The 13,552-nt window shown below is 42.8% G+C and overlaps 1 protein-coding gene across 1 annotated transcript; it reads right to left on the reverse strand.

Annotated features, from left to right (window-relative positions):
* Positions 1–5,280: 5,280 nt before the first annotated feature.
* On the reverse strand, positions 5,281–13,292 carry LOC136477544 (ASC1-like protein 1). Its single transcript, XM_066475746.1, has 6 exons — positions 12,995–13,292; positions 7,381–7,610; positions 7,133–7,288; positions 6,767–6,952; positions 5,905–6,086; positions 5,281–5,714 (listed from the first exon to the last, which is right to left on the reverse strand). Exons 1-6 carry the CDS (start codon positions 13,142–13,144, stop codon positions 5,683–5,685), a joined length of 936 nt encoding a protein of 311 aa, XP_066331843.1. The 5' UTR covers positions 13,145–13,292; the 3' UTR covers positions 5,281–5,682.
* Between the last annotated feature and the right edge of the window lie 260 nt (positions 13,293–13,552).

Genomic DNA, 13,552 nt, shown 5'->3' on the forward strand with positions numbered 1-13,552 from the left:
GCCAAGGGTTATACCCAAAAGGAAGGTGAGGATTTCTTTGATACTTATTCACCTGTTGCCCGATTGACCATAATTCGAGTTTTGCTTTCCCTGGCAGTCTCTTATGGTCTTATCGTTCATCAAATGGACGTTAAGACAGCTTTCCTAAACGGAGAATTGGAGGAGGAGATCTATATGGATCAGCCTAATGGGTTTGTAGCAAATGGTTAAGAAGGCAAGGTGTGTAAATTATTAAAGTCATTATACAGCCTAAAATAAGCTCCTAAACAATGGCATGAGAAGTTCGATATAACTTTAATATCTGTTGGCTTTGTTGTGAATGAAGCTGACAAATATGTATACTATCGGTATAGTGGGGGTGAAGGAGTCATTTTGTGCTTATATGTTGATGACATACTGATCTTTGGATCCAGCCTCAAAGTGATCGAGGAGGTGAAGGAATTTCTATCTAAAAATTTTGAGATGAAAGATTTGGGAGAGGCTGATGTTATTCTTAATATCAAGCTTCTAAGAGAAGGTGATGGTGGGGTAACTCTGTTATAAACCCGCTATGTGGAAAAGGTGCTAAGTCGCTTTGGGTTCAGTGAATGTGCATATGCTCCTATACCTTATGACCCTAACGTGCTATTGAGGAAAAATCGAAGAATAGCAAGGGATTAGTTGAGATATTCTTAGATCATTGGTTCGCTCATGTATCTTGCTAGTGCAACAAGGCCTGACATCTCATTTGTTGTGTGCAAACTGAGCCGGTTTGTGTCAAACCCAGGAGATGATCACTGGCGAGCTCTTGAGAGAGTGATGCGCTACCTAAAAGGGACCATGAGCTATGGTATTTGTTATACTGGACATCCGAAAGTGCTATAAAGCTATTGTGATGCCAACTGGATTTCTGATGCTGGTAAGCTTTGTGCCACAAGTGGATATGTGTTTTCGCTTGGAGGTGGTGTTGTTTCCTAGAAGTCTTGCAAGCAGACTATCTTAATGAAGTCTACAATGGAAGCAGAACTCACAACATTAGACACTGCTGGATCTGAGGTTGAGTGGCTTTGTAATCTCCTTATGGATTTACCGGTCGTTGAGAAACCCATACCGGCTATTTCTATGAACTGCGATAACCAGACTGTGATTACAAAGGTTAATAGTTTCAAGGATAACATGAAGTCCAAAAGACATGTTAAGAGACGACTAAAATCTGTCAGAAAATTGAGAAACTCCGGAGTAATAGCGTTGGACTATGTCCACACGTCTAACAATCTGACAGATCAGTTCACTAAGGGTCTATCACGCAATATGATAGAAAGTGCATCGAGAGAGATGGGTTTGAGACCCACTTAAAATTTACTATAGTGGTAACCTATTCTATGTGATCGTAGATCCCATGAAGTAGGACGGTGAAACAAGCTAGTAGTAAATTATGAGGAAAGATCCTTAGTAAGACTTATTTCGGATGCATATCTTTTCTTTCTGTAAGGTAGGCTAGCTTTTGTCTTAATGCGTTCCAAGTGGCTTGTCAGAGCAAAGATGTTGTCCTACAGAATATCTTTTGAGGAACACACCTATATGAGTCAGACTGCTAGTCACAGTCTATAAGATTTGGGTGATCTCTAAATACTCATGAAAGACACTGAAGTATGACTTATATGCTTTAAATAGAGGGGATGCCTTTTGCTGCCCAGTATCAGCTAAGGACTTTAGTGACATTCACCTCACACAAAACTGTCAATTCAAGGCTTAGTCCATTGTTCAGTTGTGACTGAGTAAAACTATTATTCTAGATGGATGTTCAACTTAACAATCTCCATCGAAACACTGGTATATAAAAAAATATGGTTCTGAGACTACTTTGTTATAAACCTTAAAGTTTGGTGGGGATTGTTGGATATAATATGGGCTTGGCCCATATAATATTTAATAAATCAAATAAAACTCTATGGTACATAACATTAAGTGTTGTCTGGCTTAATACCATACGGTATTTTGACTGAACGCTGACTCAGCTTATATGGTTGAAAATTATTCATCTAAATTGAGAAGCTGAGAAAAGGATAAAGGCGTGCCACATGCGCGCGCGCCGCCGCCGCCAGCTAGGCCGGGCCGTGGCCGTGGCATGGCGAGGCAGGCGGGCGTGGCCAGTCTTTTGCCACTTAAATCCACATTATCACGGGAGTTTCGCTCTTTGATGGTGGAGACGAATTAACTGCGTCAGTTACCGTCCCTTCCACTTCCCGTCTCCTAGAATTCTCCGCTGCCTTCGTCTTCTTCCCCTGTCACAGCCATATATCCGTAGTCCCGTCAGTCTAGACCTGGAGACTGCAACCACCCTCGAGACAACCACAGATCAGCAGTTTCCTGGCTTCCCCGTCCCATAATTCTGCGCGTACGGAATAGCGGGAGAGCAGGTGCCTCCGGAACCCTCGTCCGCCTGAGAACCCTACACGGGGTGAGCGGCGATTAGGTTTTTGGGGAGCGATCCGCGACTGCTCGTCCACGTATATCTTTTTCCCGGTGATTTCCTATGGAACGTCAAGGCATCTTCTTCTGTCTTCTTTCTGGTGATCCGTTCGTGGGACTGCATTACGAACATCTTCCTGCATCGACTGTGGTCCACGACTTCGAGTAACGCACTATGTCGACTAGTGCGAATGGAGCCTCCAATGCCCTCGGCATGGGACCCTTCGCTGGGTACAGTCTAATCTCTATGATTTCTGTACTTTGTGTTTTTACTGTATTCATCAGTATGTCATCTCTGCACGCTGTAGTGTTCATAAGAAATATACACATGCACATATATGTTGTCACAAACCTGCTGATGTTATTTTTCTGAATTAAACTAATAATAAAATTGCCTAAATTCCTAACAAACGTATCTAGTGAAGATGCATCCGGCGAGTAGATGATCTGACATCTCAGTGTGTTGGTCACAGAGGGCGCAACAGTCATCATCTTGCAGTCGATGTTTGTGGACGTGGCTCAGCAGTCCTAGCCTCTCGTGCAAGGCGAGCCAGAAAAAGAACTTGACGTGTTGTGGGGCAGTCGCGCACCAAATAAAGCTCCTTTGCACCCAGGAGCGAAGGGGATCCGGTGAAGAAGGCTCCATAAGTATAAGATGCCGAGTAGGTACTATCCGATTACCATTTTCATACAAAACAATCTGAGGCCAAGGGCTGCAAGACCACAACGTCCACAAGCTCTCACACCCCTGAACTTTTCACTCTGAACTCTGATGTTGATGATATCGGACTTTTCGGAAAGCTATTTTGAAGGGCTATCAGTCCCAACCAAGAACAAGCTCCAAATAAACAAGTGAAAGTGTTATGTCGTGCCATGTGTTTCTCTCATGCTACTATTCAAGGTTCACTTAGTTTGGATATTTGAGACTTGTCTAACTATTTGTACTGCATTCCACTTGATAGTATGACATAAGCTATACTCAAGATCAAAAGGATATGTCTATTTCAACCACTTGAGTCTTGAATATCTTCATATGCCATTTCAATATTTTCAACATCTTTGTCTCATTCCTTTGAGCATGTGACTTGAAACATTTCAACACATGTGAGTTCCATTTATGGCTTCAAGTCACTTCCACTTATGACACAATAATAATTTGATCATCCACACAATATGACTGATCCTCATAGCTCTGACTCAATGCAAGTACTTTCTTCTTTACCTTAGCCGTGGTACCTCGGTCGCCAAGCCATCACTTGCCCTTCACCTTCGCTTAGTTCCTAAGAAACCCATTCCTTGCTATCTTAACCCTATCAAGCCATCCTCAAGCCACAGCATATCTTGAACCAACATTAAGCATTCATTTGTCACATATCAACATTATTCACATCCAAGTCTTCAAATATTTTCCACCATAATTAGGCTAGCTGTTTCTTCACAATAACAGTACTCTTGATAATTTTCTTCCTCATGCTTCCATATTGATCAATATCAATGCATAGTGATTTTTCAAGTCTTTATACATTACAAGCAAACTGTAACGCCCCAACCTGGGATGACGGCTAAGATCCACTCTACACATTGAATGAACCACGCCTGCTAATTAACTCGATTGCGCTTTCGTCCTCGCTTCGCGCAAAAGGATCGATCCGTAGATAACAGCCTCCCAGGTCCATGCTCTTAAGCTGGTTCGGCTCTGCTTCAGCTTCTGAGGTGGTACTAATCCTGGCGCTACAGTACTCACATCTGGCCTGCCCAACTACCCCATTGGGCTGGGTCTCACACAAACCAATATTGAGACCATCATATATCCAATATATTGTCTCATTTGTCATTTGACCTTTGCTTATCATTTCTTCACTTATGCATTCTTGACTCATTCTTCAACATTTTGTCAATACCAATTTACTATCCATATCTTCTTGTTTATGCAAAGCAAGCCACTATTAAAACCAAACGATGTTCATTTCTCTTTGTCTCATTTTGCCTTGTCAAGCTTACTTCTTCATTCAAGATATGACATGAGTTTGATATGATTACTAGCAATATAGCATGTTCAAAGACTCATGAAACGCACTGTCCTTTAATTGTTTTGTCATTCATCCACCAGAACCCAATAGGGAGCCTAGATGCCCTTTAAATTAGTTACGATGTTTTTAAGAAGCTAGTTTTTATTACTTTTGAAAAATGCAAAAACCACCTTTGAAAATCAGTTAGATGGTAAAATTTGCTCGTTATTATTATTATATTTCAATCGTTAGAGAATTCTGATTTAGAGTTGCATGGACAAAACCAGACTCAATAGTTGGATAGTCAAAAATAGACTTCTCCGGTCTCCCCCATGATGAATATGTAAACTTGGAACCAGTTTAAATATGCATCAGGTGTGTTGGATAAATGAATTTATCAAATTACCATCAGGCCAATCACTGAATGGTGAAATACTATGCTTCAGGAGGGACAGTTTCTGCTTAGTATTGTGGTAACTTTCCAAATTTTAAGTGCATGTGTGTTTACACAAGCAAGAAGCAACCACGAGCAGGCAGCCCACGTTACCCATCGGGGCAGCCGGGGCAAGCAAAGCAGCTAACAATAAATGGGTTAACCGATATTCCTGTGTACATTAATGGATCGATGGATCGGTACCGCCGCACATGTTGGCTCGACAGTTGCACCATCCCCATCTTTACTGCAAACACTCTGGCTGCACCTGCACCTGCACCTGCACCTGGCCGGGGGAATAAGGAGCCATGATAGGCGGCCGAGGAACAAGACAAGCTCTAATAAGGGAAATGTTTCACCAGCGGCCAGCGCTACCGTTTACAAGACTCCAAGCAATGCTATCCTGGCATACATAATCAGAATGTACATGGTATGTCGACAGAAAGGCTTTAGTTTACAACCAGTACTTTGTTCTGGAATGCCACATTGGTGCTACATTTACTGCTGCACTTTGTGTGAACACTCAAAAGAATGTTATATTCGACATCCAGCTTTTTTTTTCTAATGCATTGCAGCGCGGTTTCTAATGCATACTTAGTACAACACAAATGGGCAGTCGAGACAGAAGAAACCATAGCCCGGCTTCGATGAATCTCGTGAGGAACAATGCTCGTCCTCTCATAATCTGCACGAAATCTTGGAATCCAGCAAAAGAATGTATAAGCTCAGGGTATTGGGGGTTATGTTTCTAGCACCGTTATAACACACAAGCTAAGATGGTGCAGCCAATCAATCTTCATGGTCGTCTTCTCCTTCAGAATCTGTATGGAAAGCAAGGCAAAGTAAGATCAAAGAAAGTTTTTCACCTCAACACAAGTTGGAAGAGCATAATTATAACCAAGTTTTACCTGCAAGCAAACAAAACTAATTTGCACAGCATTTTACAAAAAAAAAAAAAAAAAATCATGCTCTCGTGCAGCATACCAAAACTTCAGACAGGACAGGGCTTACCAGATCGAACATCATCTCCAACATTTCTTGTCCTGATTTGTCTCACAAGCATCCGATATATTAAAACCCACCAATATATGTGGAGAACAAGTAGTGAAAATAGAAGGGAATTGAACACATAATAGTATATAGGACCATCAAAACTGTGCTTCTTTTTGTCCAAAGTCAACAAGACCTCATAGCTGAAACAAATGGGTTTAGTCAGATCATGTGAAAAGAATACAAAAACATTCAGTTAGTTTACTTCTAAAGCAAAGCGTTGAATCTTTAAAAAAAAAAAGAAACCAGCATGTTAACAGTTGGTCTATGTATTAATTGAGAAGGTGAAAAACAGGGGGAAAACCACAGCTACAACAGAAAACAACACCAACTCACACGATGAAGGCCACAACCTCACATCGACTCAACAAGCACCACAACAAAGAAACTGTGAACCGGACCAACACTGCAATGGGGCGAATCTGTATGGTACCTTATCAGAATTTAACATGTCTATATAATTATTTATTATGATATATTTTGGACACTGAGTTATATGATTAGCAAAGTCCACAAAGGTGTGAAATCTCTAATTCGTGCCAGTGGTGCATACAAAAAATATCCAAAACTTATTTGTGTGGTCAATGGAAGTACAGAGTAAAATTCTCTTTAGAGTATAAGATGCTACTGCCAGACTATACGAAGGCTTGTTCTTTAGACTAGAAGGAAGTCACTGTCCAATTTTTCACAATAAACGTTAGTACAAAACAAATAAGATACCAATCTGCTTTCTACTGTATATGCAAACAAACTTTTACAAACTCGGTAATTTTTCTTGGCATAAGAATCTGATAGACTTATGAGTCAGAACAGAACAATTTACCTTGTACTTCTCAGAATCCAGAACGGAAAATATGTGAGGCGGAGAAGAACCCATGAAATAACAAAAAACAGAAACGAAACATTGGCAAGCCAATCACAATGGCTGTACTTGGACATCTTCCCTACTTCCAGGAAAACGTCACTTGCATCATGAATTGCCAATACTATAGAGCCAACTCTAGCAAATCTGGTTGACCAAGGAAAAGATGATTGAAATTAAAAAATTGTCTATGAATTATGAGAGGAGTTAGAAAAATAAATTAACAAATCAGCAATGATGACTAAGAAGTCCTCCTATACTGAGAGAATGATGTTGCAAATTCATGAAACAACAAAAGCTAACAGTTACTCAAGATAAGAAACATACCTGAACACGTAAGATAGAACAATCAGAATAACAGTAGCAACATGATGTGACATTGACACTCCAAAGTCTGAACGCCTTGTTTCCCAAAACATAAGTGCAAATATGGAATATGTGTAGAATCCAGCAGCATACATATATACAGCCTTAAGTTTCAATCTGAGAGTAAGGGCGCAACCATTAGATTTAGACCAGCCTCAGAACCATTAAGAATTTGTATAAAAAAAGTACAGTGGAAGGATCAGAATTACTTTATCTTTTGATCAGGCCAGACCTGTTTTCCTGGTCCTACCCAAAAATATCTGGTATTGGTGAACCAAGGCTCGTTATATGTGACTGACAAAGATAAAAGCTCTCCAGACAGGAAATAAACACATTTCCAAGCTGATTCCTTGAATTTTCTTATCTTCTTCCTTGCTTCTTCTGTTTCATTATTAGCTCTCTGATGTCCATTCCCATTTATAAGCCTCCTTGCAACCCACTAAAACAGTTACAGAAAAAAAAAGCAGTCAGGTTATCGATTAATGCAAAACTTAGAATAAAAAAACAATGACCTCGTACAAAAGGATCAACCACGAACATAATATATCAATGATTAAATAAATGAAGATGAAACGAAAAACGTGAAAAAAAGAGAGTTGGTGGACCATTAAAATAAATGCAGAAAAAATGAAAATGTGAAAAAACAGAGTAGGTGGATCAAAAGAGAAATCATTGGAACACCAGAGACATGACTACATAGAAGCATATTGCGAAGCCATGCATCCTTGGAATGTAACCCTTTTCGGACCAACGTATTTCAAAGGCATAAGCAAATGCGAACCCAATAATGACAAAAATGATAAGTACTGATGAAAATGATCCCAGCAGGGAAATGAAAATGTCTCGAGTTGAAAGATAATACAAATGATAGAAATGGTTGCGGGCCAAAAGAACTCCATTAGCCAGATTTGTATAAAGTGATTGTGCATTATTTTCTATAATAACACTTGGGTAAAATAAACAATTTCATTTTTCATCTAGTTGAACTTAGCATCTCGACTAGCCTTCCAGTTAGCAATATTTATAAATGGACATAATTTATCCTGCTGTAAATCTTTTAGCTTCACCAAAATGAATGGAAGAACTCTGCATTTCTGGTGTCCAAATTCCAAAATGCAACTGCTGACTGGTTACAATTACTTTCCAGATCTGAATGCTCATACATATAGCTAGCACTAGATTACTTTCCAGATCTGAATGCTCATACATATAGCTAGCACTAGAAATTTTCAGTAACACCTTTTTTTTCTCGAACACGCAGGAGAGCTGCGTATCATTGTATTAATAGAATAATAGAGTCATACATAGAACCAAACCCACACACACAAACACCCACTACAAGGAAACTAAATCGCCGGTTAAAAGCAAATGGACAACCCGACCGCTACAGCAGTCCTTTAGACTGCTCCTCTGGCAGTGAGCAGGGAGATCCCCTTGGCTCCTGCCAGGCTCCACCAATGGGTCTCTTCCCTTGCCAAAGCCAGCACCATATTAATATTTGGCGTTGCACCATTGAAAACACAATCATTTCTATGCCACCAGATACTCCAGGCTCCCAAAATGACTAGAGAGTTCAGACCCTTCCTCAAATCTCCACTAGCAGAATTATCAACTTTTCTCCACCATTCATCGAAGGATTAGTCAGTAGGATGTGGAGCAAGTGATGCAAAACCAAAATGCAACAGAAGGGAGAACCAAAAATCTCTTGAGAATACACATCCCACAAGAAAATGTTGAATATTTTCCTCCTGTAGATCACATAGTAGGCACTGTTCACTTTAACAGGGAATATATAAAGCTCCGCGAAATTTATGGTCCCAAAAAATCATGAAGGTGAAGTAAACTGTTCTCACACTCCACACCTGGAACTTGTGACATTGTAATCAGCAGGTGTGGGGGGTATAACCCCAGGTACCCACGGCAAGGGACATGGGCCGCACGGGCAAGGACGGTCCAGCCCACAAGATTCAAGACTTACGGCGCACGACACTGCTCGGCGTACACTGCAAGACATCTAAAAGATTTGATCGGATACTACATATATTGTAATCTAATACTTGCTATGTAACCGACTAGAATACTTTTCTTGTAATCCTACCCCTCCAGAGTATATAAGGAGAGACAGAGGTCTCCTAGTCGGCATGCCCCATCCCACATCCAATCACACATGCAATATTATACGATAGCCAATACAAACCAACAGACCACAGGAGTAGGGTATTACGTTGTGCAGACGGCCCGAACCTGTCTAACTCTTGTGTCTGTTGTCTTCTTGTTCTTGATTACGCGCAGCTCTTTCAATCAATCTACCTTCGTGGGATACCCCTCGAAGTACTGCCGACGATATTCTGTCGACAGTTGGCGCGCCAGGTAGGGGTATGCATGCTGTTTCCATGACGAACAAGATGGTACACTTTTTAGGCTCTTCGTCCTCTCCAAAGCCCGTCCAGATCTTTACGGTAGGATCGATCTCTTGGGTCATCAATGCTGACGGAGACGGCGAGATCATCAAGTCGGTACAGATCGATTCTGCGCCAACCACACCAACACCTGCAACGGCAGATCCGATCTCGGAACCGCCTCCGAGGTCGTCTTCACCAACAACTCGCCGCCTGCTGCCCCGCTACTCGAGGAAGCAGTCCGACAACGACGATCTGATCGCATCCATCGATCAGGTCGGCCAGAAGCTCGTCGACTGCCTCTCCCTCACGGGATCGGCTCTGACCACTCTGGTTTGGTGCCGACCACCTTCCGGTTCCGATCTATCGGAAGCCGATCGGGAAACTCCAGGGGATACGGCCAGCATCCATCAGGATGCCCTAAGGAACAAATTCGCCCCGACCAGATAACGCCATACGCCACCGACCAAATGTTCTGTCTAAAGCTAAGTCACGCTTTAACATTTTTCTAAATATTCCCCAACCTTCATATATCTCCATGATGTTTCTCCGAGCTATTTTCTCCATGTTTGCTCTCTAAACGATTTTATCTTAAAGATGACATACAGCTAAGTCTAAAACAAATCCCCGAACAGTCATGTTGATGCTCAAATGTTCCTAGAGACGGCCCTGTCTCCAACTTCTCCCTACACATGCACGGGCGCCTGCCCTCTGCGTTTGGGGTGGTCGGCAGCGCCTCTTTAGCGACGCCCTGCTCTTCCTAGACGCACAGGAGCTCTGCGCCCCGCGTTATGGTTAACAGGCTAGCTAGGGCTAGAGACTCAGCTATACACTAACTGGTCGGACGGTTTATATTAAATATAAATACATCTTCAGAATAACACTAAGTGTTCACACCAACTGATCGCTGAGCTGCATACGCTATTTTATCACCATTGTTGATTCTTTTCCAGAGTTCATATATTTTATTTTTACATCATGTACTACCCATTCTACACATTTGTTTCGCAGGGGCACGATTCGATCAACGAGCTTACGCTCAGGGACTGGACAAGATGATCATCGTCCGGGTGGTCGGACCACCTATCAAACGGACTTCACCGCCAACCAACTGGTCGGACTACTCGACGCTCACTCCTGCTTGGCGTTCACTTCGCTGCCGACCAGTTGGTTGGACTGCTCATCGCAAGGGCTTCATCGTCAGCTACGCTGAGGCTTGCCAGCTAAGCTAGGGACTCCTCGGTGTTCGGATTCTTCGTGCAAGAGTCGTCAGCTAAGCTGGGGACTCCCTTGGCAGCCGGGTCTTGCTACGTCTCATCGGTGTGCTATCAAGCTGCTCCATGCTATTCGGATCAGGGTGCTAATCTTGGCAGTACGTCTGGGGTCTTGATACGCGCATGTCAGATGACGTCGGCAAGCTTTCAGACTTCTTTTCTTTGATCCTACTTCAAGATTCATTCTTTATCTTTTAGCAGGCTCAGGGACTAAGTGGCTACACTTCACTTGGCGATGAATGTAGTGCTTATTTCTTGATTTACCCTCCTTATTGACAGGGTCTAAGTGGCTACACTTCTCCTAAGGGAATTTTTTTTGAAATTTTATCTTGAGCCCCTTACATCCTTCTGGCAAGCCTTACTTGGCTAAGTCCGAGGTCTCCTAACCAATTAAACTGGTCGGCATTGACTTTCACCGTCTAGGTCACCAGTTAAACTGGTCGGCTTTGATTTTCACCGCCCAGGTTACCAGTTAAACTGGTCGGCTTCGACTTCCACTGCTTGGATCACCAGTTAAACTGGGCGGCTTCGACTTCCACTGCTCGGATCACCAGTTAAACTGGTCGGCTTTACGTCAAACTGGTCGGACTTGTTCAAGACGACGCTGCTTAAAGGATACAAGGCGCTCGGGGACTAGCTGTGGGGGGTATAACCCCAGGTATCCACGGCAAGGGATATGGGCCGCACGGTCAAGGACGGTCCAGCCCACAAGATTTAAGACTTGCGGCGCACGGTACTGCTCGGTGTACACTGCAAGACATCTAGAAGATTTGATCGGATACTACAGATATTGTAATCTAATACTTCTATGTAACCAACTAGGATACTTTTCTTGTAACCCTACCCCTCCAGAGTATATAAGGAGGGGTAGGGGTCCCCTAGTCGGCATGCCCCATCCCACATCCAATCACACACGCAATACCATACGATAGCCAATACAAACAAACAGACCACATGAGTAGGGTATTATGTCGTGCAGACGGTCCGAACCTGTCTAACTCTTGTGTCTTTGTTGCCTTCTTGTTCGTGATTACGCGCACCTCTGCCGATCAATCTACCTTCGTGGGATACCCCTCGGAGGACTGCCGACGATATTCTGTCGACAGCAGGTATTGTAGTATTTCAATGGATTTATACTCTATTTTCCTAGCTCAAAATCCTCAGCCGGCTCATAAAAAAAAACAGGCTCTCTTACTCCAGAAATTGTTGTCCAACAGAAGACATTCTTAACAGGTCTTCATACTCATGAATCAACCATCTGTACTTAGTTTACCATACTAAAAAGAGCAACTAATCATAGAAATAGTATGCCAATTGGATTTAAATAATGCGACCCTCTTTAAGTCTAAAAAAGACCAGTCCGAACAGCTGCAATGAACCAACAATTTCGTCAGGAAACCTGTTCGCGGCTGCAAACCAACCAACCAGGCTACTCCCTCCTTATCAAGAACCAATGTTAAAAGAGCAAGCATCCCCATCAACTCCCGTTACCCTCTATGCGGAAGCTGCATAGCATTAGCATTGGACTGATCCTGGATCCCGGGACCACCATTTACCGTGGAGAAACATTGTGCCCATACGCTAAGCATATTTCAGTGGTCATATATATATATATATATATATATATATATATATATATATATATATATATATATATATATATATATATATATATATATATATATATATAGAGAGAGAGAGAGAGAGAGAGAGAGAGAGGAGAGAGAGAGAGAGAGAGAGAGAGAGAGAGAGAGAGAGAGAGAGAGGGAAAAATTGCTATGAGAGGAAAAGAAAAAGAAAAGACGTGATTTTAGATCTTGAGGAGAAGCTAATCATTTGAGCTTGATTGCTTGAAAAAGATAAAATCGCTTTCCACGTGTCAAATTAACCCAAGACACGCAACGATTAGATGATGAGATCACTAAAAATAGCGCCTCCTTGCACACACAAGACAAGCAGTTTAGCCGAGTCAATTGTACAAGCTGTTATTAGAGCTAGGGAAACCAGCAAAAGTCGAGGCGACTTTCTCGGCAGCAAGCTACGCGCTCGCGTTCAGCGCAGAGTCGAAGACCTTGATCGAAACAACGGAAGAAAGAAAGAAAGAAAGAAAGAAAGAAAGAAAGAAAGAAAGACGGCAAGGGCAGGCGCACCTCGAAGACGAAGCGGTCGAGGAGGAAGCGGACGGTAGGGAAGAAGAGAACGAAGGCGGGGAGCGCGAGGAAGTCGTCGTACGCCGGGTAGGCCTCGCGCTCCCAGTCCACGGCCGCCAGGAGCCGCCTCGCCGCCTCCCCGAGCCCCATCCCCGCTTCCCCAGCCCAGGCCGAATCGAAGGCAACTTCTGGAGTCCCGTGGTGGCTGCAGCCAGAAAGATCGACGGGATTGGACCCGATTCGGCGGCTCTGTGAAGGAAATCTCTCGGGGAGGGAGGACTCCCGCCGTGTGGCAACGCAGCGCCCTGCTCGCCTCTGTTTCGCGACCTGTGTGAAAGCGATTTTTCACTTTCCCTGTTCGTTTGCCGCAAGGTTTTCCCCCGTGTTTTGTTTTCTTTTTCTCGTGCCTTTTGTACTGTCAGATACGGTACGGAAAATTCCAAACGTTGGGAATTGTAGCGCAGTGGCCGACATCAGCATGAATTGGTGATCATTTGTTCGCGGGGAATCTTTGTTAAACATAGGTAAATTTTAAAACTAATTATACAGATTAAGACT

The sequence above is a fragment of the Miscanthus floridulus genome, chromosome 8 (genome assembly GCF_019320115.1).
Source record: "Miscanthus floridulus cultivar M001 chromosome 8, ASM1932011v1, whole genome shotgun sequence".
In the NCBI taxonomy this organism is placed as follows: Eukaryota; Viridiplantae; Streptophyta; class Magnoliopsida; order Poales; family Poaceae; genus Miscanthus; species Miscanthus floridulus.

Excerpts from the sequence above, each read along its gene's own strand:
- LOC136477544 (XM_066475746.1), bottom strand. The coding sequence starts at position 13,144 with ATGGGGCTCGGGGAGGCGGCGAGGCGGCTCCTGGCGGCCGTGGACTGG. Across the intron at positions 6,953-7,132 it reads GTTCTATCTTACGTGTTCAG|ATTTGCTAGAGTTGGCTCTA; the intron begins GTATGTTTCTTA and ends TTGGTCAACCAG. Across the intron at positions 6,087-6,766 it reads TGGATTCTGAGAAGTACAAG|CTATGAGGTCTTGTTGACTT; the intron begins GTAAATTGTTCT and ends CATTTGTTTCAG.